This window comes from Panulirus ornatus, chromosome 19 (assembly GCF_036320965.1).
Source record: "Panulirus ornatus isolate Po-2019 chromosome 19, ASM3632096v1, whole genome shotgun sequence".
In the NCBI taxonomy this organism is placed as follows: Eukaryota; Metazoa; Arthropoda; class Malacostraca; order Decapoda; family Palinuridae; genus Panulirus; species Panulirus ornatus.
The window spans coordinates 58,398,065-58,420,146 of NC_092242.1; the positions used below are offsets into that span (position 1 = coordinate 58,398,065).

At 40.4% G+C, this 22,082-nt stretch overlaps 1 protein-coding gene across 1 annotated transcript in view; it reads right to left on the minus strand.

The window, feature by feature from the left end:
• LOC139755546 (uncharacterized) overlaps nt 1-22,082 on the minus strand; it is a 62,902-nt gene that overhangs the window by 5,494 nt on the left and 35,326 nt on the right. The window contains exons 10-12 of the mRNA XM_071673980.1: nt 20,645-20,818; nt 12,984-13,085; nt 8,260-8,406 (exon numbers count right to left, since the gene is read on the minus strand). Of these exons, the coding sequence (XP_071530081.1) occupies nt 8,260-8,406; nt 12,984-13,085; nt 20,645-20,818 (423 nt within the window). The remainder of the gene's footprint in view (nt 1-8,259; nt 8,407-12,983; nt 13,086-20,644; nt 20,819-22,082) is intronic.

The window sequence follows — 22,082 nt, forward strand, 5'->3', positions numbered from 1 at the left end:
GCCTCCTGCTGCTTTCTCTTATACATCTCCCAGTCATTTGCACTTCTTCCTTGTATCATCTAAATGCCTCTCTTTAATCTTTCACTAACGACTGTACCTCTTCATCCCACCACTCACTACCCTTTCTAATCTATCCACCTTCCACATTTCTCATACCACTTGCATCTTTTACACATGCCACCACTGCTTCCTTAAATACATCCCATTCCTCACCCACTCCCTCACCTCAATTGCTCTCACATTTTACCATCCTACACTCAATCTCTCCTGGTATTTCTTCACACAAGTCTCCTTTCCAAGCTCGCTCATTCTCGCCATTCTCTTCTCTATAGCGTTCTTCTTTTTTGATAACCTCTGCCTCCAGAAGATGGTGATCTAACATCCCACCAACTGCCCTTCCCAGCACATTTACATCCAAAAGTTTCTCTTCACACCTATAAATTAATATGTAATCTACTAATGCCTGTTGACCATATCTCCTATTCACATATGTATACTTGTGTATATCTCTCTTTTCAAACAAAGTATTCCCAATCACCAATCTTTTTTTCAGCACACAAATCCATGAGCTCTTCACCATTTCCATTCACAACACTGAATACCCCATGTGCATCAATTATACTCTCAAGTGCCACATTACTCGCCTTTGCATTTCAAATCACCCATCACTAATATGTGGTCTCGTGCACCAAAACTGCTGACACTCACTTAGCTGCTCCCAAAACACTTGCCTCTCATGATCTTTCTTCTCATGACCAGGTGCATGAGCACCAATAATCACCCATATCTCACCATCCACTTTCAGTTTTACCCATGTAAATAGTGCCATTGTACAAAGGCAAAGGGGATAAGAGTGAGTGCTCAAATTACAGAGGTATAAGTTTGTTGAGTATTCCTGGTAAATTATATGGGAGGGTATTGATTGAGAGGGTGAAGGCATGTACAGAGCATCAGATTGGGGAAGAGCAGTGTGGTTTCAGAAGTGGTAGAGGATGTGTGGATCAGGTGTTTGCTTTGAAGAATGTATGTGAGAAATACTTAGAAAAGCAAATGGATTTGTATGTAGCATTTATGGATCTGGAGAAGGCATATGATACAGTTGATAGAGATGCTCTGTGGAAGGTATTAAGAATATATGGTGTGGAAGGCAAGTTGTTAGAAGCAGTGAAAAGTTTTTATCGAGGATGTAAGGCATGTGTACGTGTAGGAAGAGAGGAAAGTGATTGGTTCTCAGTGAATGTAGGTTTGCGGCAGGGGTGTGTGATGTCTCCATGGTTGTTTAATTTGTTTATGGATGGGGTTGTTAGGGAGGTGAATGCAAGAGTTTTGGAAAGAGGGGCAAGTATGAAGTCTGTTGGGGATGAGAGAGCTTGGGAAGTGAGTCAGTTGTTGTTCGCTGATGATACAGCGCTGGTGGCTGATTCATGTGAGAAACTGCAGAAGCTGGTGACTGAGTTTGGTAAAGTGTGTGAAAGAAGAAAGTTAAGAGTAAATGTGAATAAGAGCAAGGTTATTAGGTACAGTAGGGTTGAGGGTCAAGTCAATTGGGAGGTGAGTTTGAATGGAGAAAAACTGGAGGAAGTGAAGTATTTTAGATATCTGGGAGTGGATCTGGCAGCGGATGGAACCATGGAAGTGGAAGTGGATCATAGGGTGGGGGAGGGGGCGAAAATTCTGGGAGCCTTGAAGAATGTGTGGAAGTCGAGAACATTATCTCGGAAAGCAAAAATGGGTATGTTTGAAGGAATAGTGGTTCCAACAATGTTGTATGGTTGCGAGGCGTGGGCTATGGATAGAGTTGTGCGCAGGAGGATGGATGGGCTGGAAATGAGATGTTTGAGGACAATGTGTGGTGTGAGGTGGTTTGATCGAGTAAGTAACGTAAGGGTAAGAGAGATGTGTGGAAATAAAAAGAGCGTGGTTGAGAGAGCAGAAGAGGGTGTTTTGAAATGGTTTGGGCACATGGAGAGAATGAGTGAGGAAAGATTGACCAAGAGGATATATGTGTCGGAGGTGGAGGGAACGAGGAGAAGAGGGAGACCAAATTGGAGGTGGAAAGATGGAGTGAAAAAGATTTTGTGTGATCGGGGCCTGAACATGCAGGAGGGTGAAAGGAGGGCAAGGAATAGAGTGAATTGGAGCGATGTGGTATACCGGGGTTGACGTGCTGTCAGTGGATTGAATCGGGGCATGTGAAGCGTCTGGGGTAAACCATGGAAAGCTGTGTAGGTATGTATATTTGCGTGTGTGGACGTATGTTTATACATGTGTATGGGGGTGGGTTGGGCCATTTCTTTTGTCTGTTTCCTTGCGCTACCTCACAAATGCGGGAGACAGCGGGGGGGAAAAAAAAAAAAAAAAAAAAATTCTGGAATTTACTTCCTTACACACCTTATCACACACTCCCACAATCTGAGCCTTTGATGAGGACAAGTACTCCTTGCTTGACTCCTTTTGTTTCCTCTTTTAGAAATTGAAATACAAGAGGAGGAGGGTTTCCAGCCCCCCACTCCTGTGCTCTTTAGTCGCCTTCCATGACACGCGGGGAATATGCAGGAAGTATTCTCTCTCTCCTATTCCCAGGATATAAATGGGATCATCAGTGAAGACTGCAAGGGAGAAATGATAACACCGAGTAATGGAGTAAGTGTTTTGAAGGATAGTGTATGTTTGATGACAGAGTGGCAGATGTAGGGTGTTATGGTCAGGGTGGTGTACAAAGTGAGAGTTGGGAGGTGGTTGGGTGAAGAAAGAAGAGGTGGTGAAAGCCTTGCAGAAGATGAACAAGGTGGTGGGACTGGACAGTACTGCAGTTGAATTTATTAGGAAAGTGGGTGACTGTGATGTTGATTAGTTTGTAAGGATATTCAATGTATGTATGGATCATGGTGAAAAGCCTAAGGATTGCAGAATTCATGCAGGTACAGTGCCACTGCACAAAGGCAAAGGGAGTAAAGGTGTGTTCAAATTACAGAGGCTTAAATTTGTTGAGTATACTTGGAAAATTGTATGGTTGGTTATTGACTGAGAGGGTGAAGGCAACTACAGAACATCAAGATTGGGGAGGAGCAGCATGGTCTTTGAAGTGATAGAGGATGTGTAGATCAGGTGTAAACTTTGAAGAATGTATGTGAGAAATACTTACAAGAACGGATGGATTTGTATATGGCATTTATGGATCTGGAGAAGGCACATGATGGGGTTGACAGAGATGCTCTGTGAAAGGTCTTAAGAATACAAGGTGTGGGAGACATGTTCCTAGAAGCAGAAAAGTTTTTATCAAGGGTGTAAGGCATGTGTATAAGTTGGAAGAGAGAAGAGTGATTGGTTCCCAGTGAAGGTCAGTCTGCAGCAGGGGTGCATGATGTCACCATGGTTGTTTAATTTGTTTATGGATGGGGTGGTTAGGGAGGTAAAAGCAAGTTTTGGAGATAGAAGCGAGTATGCAGTCTGTTGGGGATGAGAGGGCCTGGGAAGTGAATCAGTTGTTGCTCACTGATGATACAGCACTAGTGGCTGATTTGAATGAGAAACTGCAGAAGCTGGTGACTGAGTTTGGAAAAGTGTGTGAAAGGAGAAAGTTCAGAGGAAAGTTTGTTGGACAAGTTAGTTGGGATGTAAGTTTGAATGGAGAAAAACTGAAGTGAAGTGTTTTAGATATCTGAGATTGAACTTTGCAGCAAATGGAACCATTGAAGCTGAAGTGAGTCATAGGGTGGAAGAGGGGTCAAAGAGGAGAGCAATGAAGAATGTGTGGAAAGAACATTATCTTGGAGAGCAAAAATGGGTGTATGAAGGATTAGTAGTTACAATAATATTAGAGGGCTGCAAGGCATGGATGGCTATAGGTAAGGTTGTTCAGAGGAGGGTGGATGTGTTGGAAATTAAATGTTTGAAAACAAAATGTGGTGTGAGATGGCTTGATTAAGTAATGGAAGGGTAAGAGATGTGTGGTAATTAAAAGTATGGTTGAGAGAGCAGAGGAGGATATGTTGAAATGGTTTGGAGAGAATGAGTGAGGAAAGGTTAACAAAGAGGATATATATGAGTCAGAAGTGGAGAGAGGAGGTAGAAGTAAGAGACCAAATTGGAGGTGGAAGGATGGAATGAAAAAGATTTTGAGTGATCAGGGCCTGAACATGCAGGACGATAAAGAGTGCATGGAATAGAGTAAATTGGAACGATATGGTATACTGGGGTTAACATGTCAATGGACTGAACCAGGGCATGTGAAATGTCTGGGGTAAGCCATGGAAAGGTCTCTGGGACCTTGATGTGGTTTCAGTGCATTACACATGACAACTAGAGACTCAATTTGAGCAGATGTAGCCTCTTTTTTTGTGTGTGTGTGTTTCCTGGCACTATCTCACAAATGCAGTGGGTGACGATGCCGTTTACTGTAGGGTGGTGTTGTGCGTTTTTTTTTTTTTACTTTTCCAAAAAAGGAACAGAGAATGGGGGCCAAGCGAGGATATTCCCTCTAAGGTTCAGTCCTCTGTTCTTAGCACTGCCTCGCTAATGCAGGAAATGGCAAATATGAAAAAAAAAGTGTGAATATGTGCTGGAAGAGTTGAAACTTATCATCTCTGAAAAGTATGTTGTTGGTTATCTGGTTAATGACTTCATTTGTATCTCTTTATAGCATTTAGCCTCCTAATGAAGTGATTTTCATATAAAGGATATGAAACTGTGGCTCCTGTTCATCTATGTCAGATATAAGAATGAGGAACAGGAGGGGTTCACATACAGTTCCTCAGATGACTGTGCTTTTTTTCTTACCATGGCTGAACCAGGGCAAATGAATCTGCTGGAAGGAACCACAGAAAGGGCTGTGAGGCTTGGTTGTAGAAAGAAAGCTCTGGTTTTGGAGCATTATACATTACAACTAGAGTGAATATGAGCAAGAGAGCTAATTTTTTTCTAATCCTGGTGCTAACTCACTAATGAGAGAAAGGGAGTTCACAGTACCTGGCATAGAATAGACTAGGTTGTGTGTGTGTGTGTGTGTGTGTGTGTGTGTGTGTGTGTGTGTTCACACAAGTATGTAGAGGAGAGGAAGTGATTCCAGGTGAAGGTGGGTCTGTGGCAGAAGTATGTCATCACAATGGCTGTTTATTTTTCATTCTATCCTTCCATTTCTATTCCATTCTTCTTGTTCCCTTCACTTCTGAGACATATCCTCTCTGTCAACCTCTCCATATTTCCAAACCATTTCAGCACATACCCTTCAAGTCTCTCAACCATACTCTTCTTATTACCACACCACTCTCTTTCACTTTTATTACTTACTTAATCAAAGCAACTCACACCACATACTATCCTCAAGCATTCATTTCTAACACCTCCAACCTCCTCTGCACATCCCCATCTAAAGACCGTGGATTGAATCCAAACAACATGCCCATTTCGCCCTTCTAAATAATGACTTTTTTTGCACACATTCCTCAATGCTCTTAGAGCCATTGCTGCCTCACCCATCCTCTGTGAGTACTCACTTTTGCCTTTAGTTTCATTCGCTACCACTGCCCACATCCAGGCATCTAAAACACCTTACTTACAAATTTCAGTTCAAACTCACACCCTATCTAACCTGTCCCTCTGCCCTGCTAAACCTAATAACAGTGTTTTATATTTATTCTCAACTTTTTCCTTTCACACACACTCCCAAAGTCACTCTCAAATTTCTGCAGATCTCACTCTAATATACCACCAGCACTGTCATCAGCATACAACAACGAACACTTCTATGGCTCCCTCAACCTTTACAGACTGCATATTCACCCCCTCACCATCCCATCCGTAAACAAATTAAATAGCCATGTCAACATTATACATTACACACCCGTGCCACAAACCAACCCTCACCTAAAACCCACCAACTCTCCTCTCTTCCTGCTCGTACACATGCCTTAAATTTTTAATGACAAGTCACAGACTCTAGCAGCTTTCCTCCCACACGTAAAATTTTTATCAATCCTCCTAAACGCTTTCACCTTTGTCGCCTGCCATCATACAATTGCACTATAAATGTATTCCAAACCCTCATGCACCTACCTCACTATGATCCACACATACAATGAAAATCTGATCCAACCAATCAACAACACAGTCACTCCCATTCTTACAAAATTCAACTGCAATACCATCTACTCCAGCCGCCTTGCCACATTTCATCTTACACAAAACTTTCACTGTCTCTCCCCCCTTCAACAGACCACTCTCCACGACTCGCTCTTTAGATAACCCCCCAACCAAAAACCCTATATCTGCCACCCTATCATCAAACACATTTAGCATTCCTCCAAAATAATCATGCCATCTCTTCAGCTGCCTTGCCACATTTCATCATATGCAAGGCTTTCACTATCTACCCTCTCTTCACCAGACCACTTTCTATGATTCTCTCTTCAGATATCTCCCCAGCCAAAAATCCTATATCTGTCAACCTTCAAACATTTTTGCAAAATATTCACATCATCTCTTAACACTTCCTCATCTGCCCCTTTCACCAGAGTCCATTTGGTATCCTGTTTTTCTTATATAATTAATCTGCTTCGAAAACACTTCATTGTTCCTAAGTTTACTGATAATTGCTCACCTTGCACCTTCATCTTGACCTCTGCCAGTTTCTTTTGTACATCCCTCAATCATTTGCACTCCTCTGTAAGTACCACCTACACTTCCCTCTTTTCTCTTTCTCTCACAAACTCAGTTCATCATACCATCACTCACTACGCCTTCTCACCTGCCCATCCCCCACATGCCAAACACTTCTCTAAATACCTACCATTCCTCACCCACTCCCCAAACTTCGTTTACTCTCATCTTCTGCCATTCTACACTCAACATCTGGTATTTCTTCACACGTCTCTTTTTCCAAAATCTATAAATCTTCACCTTTGCTTCCACAGGTCCTGGTCAGACATCCTACAAGCTGCCCCTCTCTAAAAACGTCACATCCAAGAAGCCTCTTTTGCACACCTATCAATTATGTGAAATCTAATGAGGGCCTAAAACCATCTTTTCTACTCATCCATGTCCTTTTTAAACCAGGTATTCCCAATCACCAGTCCCTTTTCACCACACAACTCCACAAGCAGTTCACCATTCCTATTTACCTCACTGAACACCTGGTGTCCCCTAAGTATGCCCTCAGCTTCCACATAACTCACTTTTGTATTTAAATCATCCACCACTAATACCCCATTACTAGCATCAAAACAGGTGATACACTCACCCAGCTGCTCCCAAAACACTTTCCCCATATCATCCACCTTCTCATGGCCAGGTGCATAAGCATTAATAATGATCCATCTCTTGCAACTCACTTGCATTTTTAAACACATCAGTCTGGAGCTTACTTCCTCACATTCTTTCTCACATATTTTTCCACAACTGCTTGATAAGTGGTGCCACCCTTTCCTTTGCTCTTGCCCTCACACCATTCTCTAACTTTACTTCTAAGACATTCTAAAAGCATTCTTCACCTTTACCCTTGAGCTTTGTTTCCTTCAAAGCCAGAACATCCATGATACTTTCTTCAAGCATACAACCCATATCTCTCCTTTCTTCTCATCTTGGCTGCATCCACACATATTTAAACAACCCAGCCTGATCTTTCGTGTAGGGGTAGGGGAGAAAGAACTCTACCTCTGTATTCCCTGCATGTTGTAGAAGGCAACTAAAAGGTATGGGAGCAAAGGAATGGAAACCCCCTCTTCTTGAATTTCATTTTCAAGACAAAACAGGAGTTGAGTTTGGAGTGCGCATCTTCCTCAAAGGCTCAGACTGGGGTGCAGCCTTTCTTTGTCTCTTCCTGGTGCTACCTCAATTAACACAAGAAATGGCAGACTTATATGAAAGAAAAGAAAAAAAAATTCATTGAATCTTCTGAAAAGCGCCAACCTGCAGGCACAGTAAATATCTAGAATAGCAGGTCAATGGTTTTAGTGAATGTTTTGCAAGCAGATATACAGTTTGTGAATATTAGATTGATTATATGAAAGCAAACATTAGTATGAGTAGAAGAACCAGCTCGGTAATCAAACTGAGTAATCAAGTAGTAGTTAAGTGCAGGAGAGATTTTGCTAAATTCAGCAAACTAGGTATTGGAAAGGGAAATGTTTGAGAGAACTGAAAGCCCATACACACTTTAAGTTTGTGAAGTTGATGCTAAATGTTAAACAAAAAAGACAGGATGACAGATGTACAATTTGTTACTGCAAGTTGAAAGATGGACATAAAATAAATTTTCTCCACCTGTAGATCTTCTGGAGTTTCTCTTCTTTGGTTCCACTGGTGTATCCCACTTGATCAAGTCATGGGTGACTGGTGACTCTTGCACAGCCACAGGGCTCGACTTCATACCAGGCAGCAAACTAACTCGAGAAGATCTTTTACGAGTAGCTAGGTGGGAAAAAGAAATAGTTATTCATGATTTCAATTAAAAAATCAGGCATGCACATTACAAGAGTGAACTAGAGATGTGTATACAGGTCACAACATGCTGTCAATGGTTTGAACCAGGACATGGGAAGCAGACAGGGAAGCCATGGAAAACTCTGTGGGGCCTGGCTGCAGATAAGGGGCTGTGAGTGAGCAAATAGGGCCTTTCCTTCATCTGTTTCTGCCACTAACTCACTAAAGAAGGAAATAACCAGCAAAAAAGAAAGAAAAGAAAAGAATTCATCAGAAATATTTGATATGTAAGATGCAAAGATGTGACCATTACCTGAAATTTTATATCCAATAATACCTAGCACTACATCCTTTAGAAACTGAAGGGGGGGGGAACTTTCCCGCCCCCACATTTCTGCAGGGAATGTTCAGGTAAAATCTTCTCTCCTCTCTCTCATACCAAGGGATACTATCTATATTTATTTACATATTATACTTAATCACTGATTCCCACATCAGTGAGGTAGCAACAGGAAACAGACGAAGAATGGCCCATCTACTCATATACACAAATATATATAAATGCCCATACACACACATATACATATCAACATATGCATACATATACATACACATGTACTTATTCATGCTTGCCTTCATCCATTCCTGTCCCTACCTTGGCACACAGGAAATAGCATCCCCCTATTTTTTGTGGTCACGTTTATCTGGAAATTATTCATAATATTGTACTTTCAATACTGGAGGGATGTCTGATCATTATCTTGTGGAGGCTAAGGTGAAGATTAGTATGGGTTTTCAGAAAAGAGGAGTGAATGTTGGGGTGAAGAAGGTGGTGAGAGTGAGTGAGCTTGGGAAGGAGACCTGTGTGGGGAAGTACCAGGAGAGACTGTGTACAGAATGGAAAAAGGTGAGAACAATGGAAGTAAGGGGAGTGGGGGAGGAATGGGATGTATTTAGGGAATCAGTGATGGATTGCGCAAAAGATGCTTGTGGCATGAGAAGAGTGGGAGGTGGGCTGTTTAGAAAGGGTAGTGAGTGGTGGGATGAAGAAGTAAGAGTATTAGTGAAAGAGAAGAGAGAGGCATTTGGACGATTTTTGCAGGGAAAAAATGCAATTGAGTGGGAGAAGTATAAAAGAAAGAGACAGGAGGTCAAGAGAAAGGTGCAAGAGGTGAAAAAAAGGGCAAATGAGAGTTGGGGTGAGAGACTATCAGTAAATTTTAGGGAGAATAAAAAGATGTTCTGGAAGGAGGTAAATAGGGTGCGTAAGACAAGGGAGCAAATGGGAACTTCAGTGAAGGGCGTAAATGGGGAGGTGATAACAAGTAGCGGTGATGTGAGAAGGAGATGGAATGAGTATTTTGAAGGTTTGTTGAATGTGTCTGATGACAGAGTGGCAGATATAGGGTGTTTTGGTCGAGGTGGTGTGCAAAGTGAGAGGGTTAGGGAAAATGATTTGGTAAACAGAGAAGAGGTAGTAAAAGCTTTGCGGAAGATGAAAGCCGGCAAGGCAGCAGGTTTGGATGGTATTGCAGTGGAATTTATTAAAAAGGGGGGTGACTGTATTGTTGACTGGTTGGTAAGGTTATTTAATGTATGTATGACTCATGGTGAGGTGCCTGAGGATTGGCGGAATGCGTGCATAGTGCCATTGTACAAAGGCAAAGGGGATAAGAGTGAGTGCTCAAATTACAGAGGTATAAGTTTGTTGAGTATTCCTGGTAAATTATATGGGAGGGTATTGATTGAGAGGGTGAAGGCATGTACAGAGCATCAGATTGGGGAAGAGCAGTGCGGTTTCAGAAGTGGTAGAGGATGTGTGGATCAGGTGTTTGCTTTGAAGAATGTATGTGAGAAATACTTAGAAAAGCAAATGGATTTGTATGTAGCATTTATGGATCTGGAGAAGGCATATGATAGAGTTGATAGAGATGCTCTGTGGAAGGTATTAAGAATATATGGTGTGGGAGGCAAGTTGTTAGAAGCAGTGAAAAGTTTTTATCGAGGATGTAAGGCATGTGTACGTGTAGGAAGAGAGGAAAGTGATTGGTTCTCAGTGAATGTAGGTTTGCGGCAGGGGTGTGTGATGTCTCCATGGTTGTTTAATTTGTTTATGGATGGGGTTGTTAGGGAGGTAAATGCAAGAGTCCTGGAAAGAGGGGCAAGTATGAAGTCTGTTGGGGATGAGAGAGCTTGGGAAGTGAGTCAGTTGTTGTTCGCTGATGATACAGCGCTGGTGGCTGATTCATGTGAGAAACTGCAGAAGCTGGTGACTGAGTTTGGTAAAGTGTGTGGAAGAAGAAAGTTAAGAGTAAATGTGAATAAGAGCAAGGTTATTAGGTACAGTAGGGGTGAGGGTCAAGTCAATTGGGAGGTGAGTTTGAATGGAGAAAAACTGGAGGAAGTGAAGTGTTTTAGATATCTGGGAGTGGATCTGTCAGCGGATGGAACCATGGAAGCGGAAGTGGATCATAGGGTGGGGGAGGGGGCGAAAATTTTGGGAGCCTTGAAAAATGTGTGGAAGTCGAGAACATTATCTCGGAAAGCAAAAATGGGTATGTTTGAAGGAATAGTGGTTCCAACAATGTTGTATGGTTGCGAGGCGTGGGCTATGGATAGAGATGTGCGCAGGAGGATGGATGTGCTGGAAATGAGATGTTTGAGGACAATGTGTGGTGTAAGGTGGTTTGAGCGAGTGAGTAACGTAAGGGTAAGAGAGATGTGTGGAAATAAAAAGAGCGTGGTTGAGAGAGCAGAAGAGGGTGTTTTGAAATGGTTTGGGCACATGGAGAGAATGAGTGAGGAAAGATTGACCAAGAGGATATATGTGTCGGAGGTGGAGGGAACGAGGAGAAGAGGGAGACCAAATTGGAGGTGGAAAGATGGAGTGAAAAAGATTTTGTGTGATCGGGGCCTGAACATGCAGGAGGGTGAAAGGAGGGCAAGGAATAGAGTGAATTGGAGCGATGTGGTATACAGGGGTTGACGTGCTGTCAGTGGATTGAATCAAGGCATGTGAAGCGTCTGGGGTAAACCATGGAAAGCTGTGTAGGTATGTATATTTGCGTGTGTGGACGTATGTACATGTGTATGGGGGGGGGTTGGGCCATTTCTTTCGTCTGTTTCCTTGCGCTACCTCGCAAACGCGGGAGACAGCGACAAAGTATAAAAAAAAAAAAAAAAAAAAAAATGTACTTTCACTGTATTACATAAGATTGGCACTTTTAGTATTTGTTTTAACATTCTAGTATTCTAAAACTTCTTCACAAACTTCTGAATCTTTATGATATTCTCTTATTTAGGACTCCAAACAGACATGCAGACCACTTTAGGTTAAACCATGCATGCATAGCTTCTTTCTATTTTTCATTGTTACCACTGCAGACTATGCTCTGCACTAGCTTTCCTTCTGCTTTATGTCATATATGGTGGACGAGCTTTTGTTGTAATGTAGTATGATACTGCTACATCTCTTGTTTATCAGCTCATTTACAAATCTCAATTCTTTGCTCAAGTGTGAGTGTTACATACTTCCTCTTACCACTGGTTTTACCCTTTGGATCTATCAAGAAATTCTTGGGAGTACCTGCATAAACAAATTGTAAATAAGAGAACATATCATAACAAACTGTACTTAAATGTTCAGGATGCATAACACTTGGTAACTTGAACATAAAATGATCTCGCTCACAGCATCGGAGAATTATCCACTTACCTTGTAACCTGAATTCACACTGCCACTAGCATTCGTTGTACTGAGAACAAAACCATAATGGGGATTTTGAAAATAACATTTCAACAAATAATAGATACATGACCTTACTGCATTTCTTACTCGGGCATAGCTTTATTTACATGAATAAAAGAAAAAAATTGTTTACATCAAAACTAACAGTATTATAAGACAAATTGTCTCTTTTATTTAGAAAATGACAACAATAGCTGGTATGTATATCTGGCTTCCCACCTTCATGATGTACTTAATGTGAACTCCCTTTGACAATTTGTGGATGAGTGTGATGCATGATTCTTTTTTCCAGTTACATTTTTAGGTTGTTTCTGACATCTATGGATAAGAAATGGAATCACACATTAACTAGGAACTCAAATAAGTGTGGGAACCATTAAACCTCATATGAGGCACAGAGCAATGTAAAGGTTAATCTACATTATTCATATAAACAAACTGCCAGACACTGAAGCACTGAATAGCACAAACTTAGAGAACTTTCTTCTTTGACTTTCTTGTGTGCTTTTAATGGCTGATGGCAATGCATTATATATTCTTCTGGCCACCAGATCATTATATCATTTTCTTTGTACCTTGGTTCATTTTGATTTATTTAGTCATCTTAGAATCTTTCATGTCAAGTTTATCAGCAACTTTCTTAAAAGTGCATAGTAGGAACAATCCCTTCCAGGATTCTCCAAGCAACTTCAAACTTAAATCTAACCACTTATTCGAACACATGACTACTCTTCTACAGCAGCTTTCCTACAATATATTACGCTCATAACTTTTACATTCCACCCTGATACCCTTTCAGAAACCAAGAATGACTTACCTGCTGTCTTCTTTTCACTCTTTGGTGAGTCAAGGTCAATCAGATCTTGATCACATGGGAAAAGAGAATCTGTGGTCAAGTCTACTTTGCTAAAGAGTCCCACTGAAAGAAAGTATACAAGTTAAACACTAAACAACATTATATGGGTCTGTGAAAGATATGCAAGTAAATTAAAGTCACTAAGAAATACAAGATAATAGTCATCATTGAGATTAGAACCTACATAATGCAAAAGATGTGTATTTCATTTAGAGTAATCAACATGAAAGCAAATTTCTGAAAGCTATAGTATACAGTAAAGTAGTAAGTCACCTTCAACTTAGAATCATATGACCACATACCCAACTTCTGTTAAACTTTGTTGTAATTACCTATTTGTAAAGTACTCACAGGGCCCAATCTTGTCAACATTACTATCGTACAACTTTTCAGATTTACGTGTCTGCATTAACAATATTCTCAATTTCATTACATTCATCCACCACTCATATTATGACACTATTTCTTTAAATCTTTTTTAGCAAGTTTCTTGTTTAATTTCATGTTTTATCATCTGGTTCCATATCTTCCTACATCTCTTGAAGAACTGTTCAATGACTATGTCATCAATCTGTTTAAAAAGCTTAAAGGTTGTGATCAGGTCACCCCTCACTCCCCTCTCATGATGGGAAAATTTAAAGCTTCTAGAATTTTCTTGTAGCTCAACTCTCTTAATTCTGGTAGCTTCTTTGTTGTCCTCCTCTGGACTTTCTCTATTAGCTCTTTGTGCTTCTTTACTTTTCAAACTTGACAAGCATATTCTAGGATACGAACAGCTTGCTAAATATATTTGTATCCATAGTCTTGTATTATTGAAAGCTATTCTAATATCTGCCAGTACACATTTTGTCTCCTTAACTATTCTCCTAATGTGGGACTCTAGCGACAGGTTAAAGACAACAAAGACTGAAGTCCTCATACACAGAATCCTGATGCATATTTCCCAATAAATAATAAGTAAACTGAGGTCTTCTTTCAATGTCTTATCCCCATTACTTTACATTCTCTAAGGATGAATTTCATCAACCATGTATCAGACCAACTTTGGGGTCTATTCAGGTCCCCTTATAAACTGATGCAGTCCCCCTTGCTTTTCACTTTCCTCATTCCTCAATTCAGGTAAGAGCCCAGACCTTCAGGTAATTCATTTATATAAATGAAGAGTAATGGTACCAAAACAGAACCCTGTGGCTCTCCAATGGTCACCTTGACCCACTTGGAGAAGGCTTCAACTTTCTTTCTTCGAGACACTGACAGAAGTCCACGTCAAGGTCAAGCCTTACTAGAAACATAGAGAATAATGATAGAAAAAGGAAATATCTGGAAAAGTATTTATAAGTTATGGAGGAAAAAAAACCTGTCTTTTCAAATATCTTATTCATTTATTAATTTAGTTGCTGTCTCCCGCTTTAGCAAGGTAGCGCAAGGAAACAGACGAAAAAATGGCCCAACCCACCCACATACACATGTATATACATAAACGCCCACACACGCAAATATACATACCTATACATTTCAATGTATACATACTTATACATACACAGACATATACATATATACACATGTACATATTCATACTTGCTGCCTTCATCCATTCCTGTCGCCATCCAGCTACACATGACATAGTGATTGGGGGGGGGGGGGAGAGAGAGAGAGAGAGAGAGAGAGAGAGAGAGAGAGAGAGAGAGAGAGAGAGAGAGAGAGAGAGAGAGAGAGAGAGAGAGAGAAGCCAAAAGAAGGAAGCTTACAGATGAGACTCCAATGCCACATCCTGTTAAAAGCATTGGATATATCAAGAGAACTAGATAGGATTTCCCTAAATCTTTCGGGGATGATGACCAGACATTAGTAAGAAGGAAAAAATATGACCAGTGGATCTTGCCTTATGTAAGCCATACAGGAGAGATTCAGCATGTCTGAGGATAAGGAAGATAAGGAGGGATTCAAAGACTCTGGAAATGGTAGATGGCAATGCAACAGGAAGATAGTTAGAGGGGGTAAAATGGCCACCCAATCACCTATGTGTCCTTTGTTCCCTGCCGATGAGATAAACTTCAATCCGTCATAGGATTTTCTTCCTTTTTTCTGCCTGATGATCCAGCTTCTTGATCGGCCTCCCATATGACACATTATCAAATGCTTCCTGGCAATCCAGATACAAACAATCAGCCTTCTCTTTTGTCTAAGACAGAGCTCACTCTCATAGAAATCCTATGGGGTATCTTACATGTAGTTCAGTGCCAGTTCCCTGCTTTCCTTTCTTACATACAGGAATGACTGCCATTTTCCATTCCCTTCTTACTTTGCTTCTTTCCAGTGACATCTTGAACAATATCTAATGAGGTATATCTCCACACATCTTTTACTATTCTGTTTGTCTTTTCTAAACATCTCAAAGCTTTGTGAAAACTCCCCATTCACTGATTCTGGGGCAAAAGTCTTCCATAGTAAATATAACTTTGAACTTGCATATCTAATCTCTTGCCAAATTTCAACCTCAGAAAAACTGTAAGGGAACAAACTGGCTGCTAGCAAATATTATACTTAAATCATATTAAGTAGGTAGTAGTCGGTAGGCAGCCAATGACCAGGAAGGTATATTACCGGTATTACCTACCTGAGTACCAGGAGAGTTAATGAGGACTACACAATGAGCCAGCACTTCACTGATTGTCACATTACACTCCTTTAACCCAGGTAGCTGTCTTTTCTTTCTGCCTCATCCACACATGGGCTACTAGCATTCTGTCCACAATTATACAATCTCTCCTTGACATATATAATGCTTGACAACACTGAACTTGCACAACTCATTCTTCATAATTCTAGATTTTTCTGCAGTGAGCACCATGAGCTAACCTTGTGTTTTGGCAAAAAGGTAAGAGCAATAGATGGAGGTAGTGGGTTGGAACATTTAGACATTAGGTAGAAACATTGGGTAGGAGCCACGGAAAACACTGTGTTAGAGTTGCCCTCTGCCAGTGGCCTGTTAAGTGTGAGGCACTGAGGGTTACGAAGCAGAAATGGAGTTTGCTAGTTATGGAGAAACCATTGCCTTGGCCACCCCCTGAGGGAGTTCCAGGTGGGAACAGGAGTCAGAGATATAGATAAATACATCACATCATGAACAGAGAAAAGGTATTCAAGCAAATAATTCACAGGGTAAATTAGGACAAACCTAGAATATACTTCTCAAATTTGACCATAGCATTTAAAGCATTAAGAACTAGTATATGAGTTTCTGAGGAAGACAACCAGTTCAAAAATGCTATCTCTATCTATATTTCTGATGCCTGTTCCTCAAAGAGGTGGCCACAGCAACAGTGTCTCCATAACTAGTGAAATCCAGAGCTGCTTCTTAGACTTTGGTGCCTCACCCTTAACTGGCCACTGGCAGAGAGCAACTCTAGTGCAGGGTTTGCAGACGCTCTTAGCTACAGACTACTTATTCCTAATGCTCCTGCCTAATGTCCCTTCCTACCACTTCTATTATTGCTTCTGCCTAAATTTCTACCTACTACTACCTACTGCTCCTGCCATTTCGCCAAAAGGCAAGGCAAGCACATAGTGCTCACTACGGGAAAATCTAGTTACTACGAATGAGCTGTGTGCATTAATCAAGTGTTATGTGTGACAAAGAGGGATTGTATCTGTGAACAGAATGCCAGTAGTACACATATGGATGAGGCAGAAAGAAAAGACGACTACCTGAGTTTGAGGAGTGCAACTGGAGTTCTGATTCACTATGTATGTAGCAGTCACTAACCCTCCCAATACACAGGCGATAGTAGCAGTCATTGGCTGCCTATCAACTACTACCTACAAGAGTGAATAATTCTGAGCAAAATATTCATTTATATACAGTAAATCCTCAATTTTACAGACTGGATTTAACTCTCATTTGCCCTCTTTTTCAACCCCTGCACCTCCCTGTTGATCTCCTGTCACTTTCTCTTATACATCTCCCAATCATTTGCCCTCCTTCCTTTTCTTTCACTAAAAACTTTTCTTTTTCAACAACACTTCAACTAGGTTACATTAAATTTAACAGACTTTCAACATTAATGGACACCCCTTCCCTCATATTAGTCCATTAAATCAAGGATTTACTGTATATAGAGGTTAGAGCAACCAAAGGTCATAAGAAATAAAAGGATGCAATTTGTAAAAAAAGCTATTAATTAGGACTTTTATAGTATTAGCAATGGGGCACTGGATTAGGCTAAGAAATAAAATTGTAAATGATGACTATACCAATGCTCAGCCAATTCATTTCCTGATAAATGCAAATATCATCAGGCAAGAAGTAAGCTGCAGGAATCTGCATATATTCTCTTGCCAGCAGTTCACAAGAGGAGAATTATAAAGGAGATAAACTGCCATCTGGCAAATATCTAAATCATACTATATATATATATATATATATATATATATATATATATATATATATTTTTTTTTTTTTAATTTTCCAAAAGAAGGAACAGAGAAGGGGGCCAGGTGAGGATTTTCCCTCTAAGGCCCAGTCCTCTGTTCTTAATGCTACCTCGCAAATGCGGGAAATGGCGAATCGTATGAAAAAAAAAAAAAAAGAAAAAAAATATATATATATAAAAAAAAAAATATATATATTTTTTATTTTGCTTTGTCGCTGTCTCCCGCGTTTGCGAGGTAGCGCAAGGAAACAGACGAGAGAAATGGCCAAACCCACCCCCATACACATGTATATACATACACGTCCACACACGCAAATATACATACCTATACATCTCAATGTACACATATATATACACACACAGACACATACATATATAACCATGCACACAATTCACACTGTCTGCCTTTATTCATTCCCATATCCACCCCACCACACATGAAATAACAACCCCTTCCCCCTTCATGTGCGCAAGGAAGCGCTAGGAAAAGACAACAAAGGCCACATTCGTTCACACTCAGTCTCTAGCTGTCATGTAATAATGCACCAAAACCATAGCTCCCTTTCCACATCCAGGCCCCACAGAACCTTCCACAGTTCACCCCAGACGCTTCACATGCCCTGGTTCAATCCACTGACAGCACGTCGACCCCAGTATACCACATCGTTCCAATTCACTCCATTCCTTGCACGCCTTCCACCCTCCTGTATGTTCAGGCCTCGATCACTCAAAATCTTTTTCACTCCGTCTTTCCACCTCCAATTTGGTCTCCCACTTCTCCTCGTTCCCTCCACCTCTGACAAATATATCCTCTTGGTCAATCTTTCCTCACTCATTCTCTCCACGTGACCAAACCACCTCAAAACATCCTCTTCTGCTCTCTCAACCACACTCTTTTTATCACCACACATCTCTCTTACCCTTACATTACTTACTTGATCAAACCACCTCACACCACATATTGTCCTCACACATCTCATTTCCAGCACATCCACCCTCCTCTGCACAACTCTATCTATAGCCCACACCTTGCAACCATATAACATTGTTGGAACCACTATTCCTTCAAACATACCCATTTTTGCTTTCCGAGATAACGTTCTCGACTTCCACACATTCTTCAACGCTCCCAGGAACTTTTGCCCCCTCCCCCAACATATGATTCACTTCCGCTTCCATGGTCCCATCCACTGCCAAGTCCACTCCCAGATATCTAAAACACTTAACTCCCTCCAGGTTTTCTCCATTCAAACTTACCTTCCAATTGACTTGTCCCTTAACCCTTCTGTACCGAATAACCTTGCTCTTATTCACATTTACTCTCAGCTTTCTTCTTTCACACACTTTACCAAACTCAGTCCCCAGCTTCTGCAGTTTCTCACACGCATCAGCCACCAGTGCTGTATCATCAGAGAACAACAACTGACTCACTTCCCAAGCTCTCTCATCCACAACAGACTGCATACTTGCCCCTCTTTCCAAAACTCTTTCATTTACCTCCCTAATAACCCCATCCATAAACAAATTGAACAACCATGGAGACATCACACACCCCTGCCACAAACCTACATTCACTGAGAACCAATCACTTTCCTCTCTTCCTACATGTACACATGCCTTACATCCTCGATAAAAACTTTTCACTGCTTCGAACAACTTGCCTCCCACACCATATATTCTTAATACCTTCCACAGAGCATCTCTATCAACTCTATCATATGCCTTCTCCAGATCCATAAATGATACATACAAATCCATTGGCTTTTCTAAGTATTTCTCACATACATTCTTCAAAGCAAACACCTGATCCACACATCCTCTACCACTTCTGAAACCACACTGCTCTTCCCCAATCTGATGCTCTGTACATGCCTTCACCCTCTCAATCAATACCCTCCCATATAATTTACCAGGAATACTCAACAAACTTATACCTCTGTAATTTGAGCACTCACTTTTAACCCCTTTGCCTTTGTACAATGGCACAATGCAAGCATTCCACCAATCCTCAGGCACATCTCACCATGAGTCATACATACATTAAATAACCTTACCAACCAGTCAACAATACAGTCACCCCCTTTTTTAATAAATTCCACTGCAATACCATCCAAACCCGCTGCCTTGCCAGCTTTCATCTTCCAAAAAGCTTTTACTACCTCTTTTCTGTTTACCAAATCATTCTTCCTAACCCTCTCACTTTGCACACCATCTCGACCAAAACACCCTATATCTGCCACTCTATCATCATTCACATTCAACAAACCTTCAAAATACTCACTCCATCTCCTTCTCACATCAATACTACTTGTTATCACCTCCCCATTAGCCCCCTTCACTGAACTTCCCATTTGTTCCCTTGTCTTACGCACTTTACTTACCTCCTTCCAAAACATCTTTTTATTCTCCCTAGAATCTAATGATACTATCTCATCCCAACTCTCATTTGCCCTCGATAAAGAAATGTTCAGCAAACTCTTCACTACGGAAACTTGGCCAAATTTAGTGCATGCTGTACTAATGCTGCATTTCAGAGATTAGTTACAGTGAAAAGTTAGAGACTATAAATTTACCCACCATGGATAAGAAAAAGTATGGGGTGATTTTATCACAACCTTCAAATTTCTACACCAGTTTACCAATCTTGACTGCAAACAATTCTTCAAAAGATGCAGACAGCAGCCAGAGGCCATACCAGAAAAATAAGCAAGAGATATTTCAGAAAAGATAAAAAGAAGTACCTTTATAGTATCAACAGTGGATGACTGGTATCAGCAGAGTTGATACTGTAAATGCTAACAGTCATAAAAGTGTTATCCTTTCTTCTCCTGTTCTAAATATGCTGGTGGAATATGGATTTAAATAAAGCTAGTGCAACCAAGTTAGAAAAAATAAGATAGCACGATGTCTTATTATGAGTACTCAGTTTATAAACATTCAAGGGACAGGCAAACTAAGGTAACTCAGGAATAATTTGCTGGACCATGTAGCCCAACAATCAGGGATGAGGTTAAAATGTTGTATGACTGTACAGAAGCAACTCCCTCCCTACAGTGTGCAAATACGTAATGACATGAATGCTTTTGTCTTTACAACTTTTCACTTTTAACTTGTATTCTTTATAAGTATACTTTCAAATGATGGAATGGACACTTAATAAGACACTATACATATAACATTAAAGCTTACTTGAAACTCTGGATGAAGAACGAATTGGTGTTCCTGGAAATCTGAAAGTTGGAGTTGTATCACTCTCTTGTTCTTTAAGAGAAAACATAACAGACCTCCGAGATTTCCTCTTCCCTCCTGCATTCTTGCCAGGAAGAACTTTGTTTGATAGTAGACTTTGATCAAAAGGTTCTTCTGTGTATTTACAATGAGTCCATAGTCAGTCATGCATACACTATATTATAATGTCTATGTTATCCACAACAGAAATGTTCAAATCAGCCAAGAGAAGCAAACTATGGAAAATTTTGAGTTGAAATAATATAAGTGGCTAATAAATAAACAACAAATTATAAAAATACAAAATAAACTTTTAGATTAAACTGAAATTCATCTAGATGGACATTATGTGGAAAAATGGTCAAAGATGTTGAAAGATAAGCATTCATAAATTTAACAAACTGTATGATAGAGAACATTCAAGAGATGGGGCCCCAAGAGCACAAAGCTCCCTCCCCATACAATATAAATAGGTAATTACAAAGCAATCCCTAAGTGTCTGCCATGCTATTTGGGTAACACAACTAATTAACCTTCAAACAGCAACACAAAATGGGAGTCAGTTGTTTGCTGATTTTACACCAATGGTGGCAAATTCAAGTGAGAAACTGCAGAAATTGGTGTTTGAGTTTGGAAGCATGAGTTAAAGGAGTGAGTTGAGCTCGCTCCTTCAACGTCTCAGAAAGACTTCTAGCCTTCATACTTGCGAAACCTCTCACTGTTTCATGTACTTTTTCTTTGTTCTTTGAAATAGTGGAGACTGTTGAATGGGACAACTGTAGATCACGTGGAATCACATCAACTTTTCCCCCCCCTTCATATTGGGTGATTACATTCATTTTCAATTCCAAATTGAGCATCTTCCTTGGCTTCTTGCCAGATTTATCAACATGTGATGGGTTTTTCCTTTAGCTTGTCATATTCTTGGGGGGTTTAATACAAAAATGGCTCAATCCATCACAAAAATTTGTTACATTCACTTGAATAGCATGCACTTACTGAATGGGAACAGAGAATGAGAGTTGACAGATGCTGTGATGTACACAATGCCAGGATATCACCTGACATTCACTATCACACACACACAGCCATTAGCACTAATGGACATAACCAAGCATCATTTTTATATTTACATATAATTTTCACATATATTTTTCCAGTTGTATATAAGGCTGGTCGAAAGTAGGGGAGAGATTGTATATGGCCAAAGTCATTCTGTGGGTTAAAGTGTTACTCCTAGCAATGGACGAGGGGAAATAATAATGAAAGGCATTGCTACTACAATTGACAGGTGATGGAGAGATGGACAGAAAACATCAGGCAAAGCAGTCCCTAAGCAGGTAACACAAACAATCCTTCAAAGTGATGAAGTTAGCATTAAGAACTAAGATTATTCTGA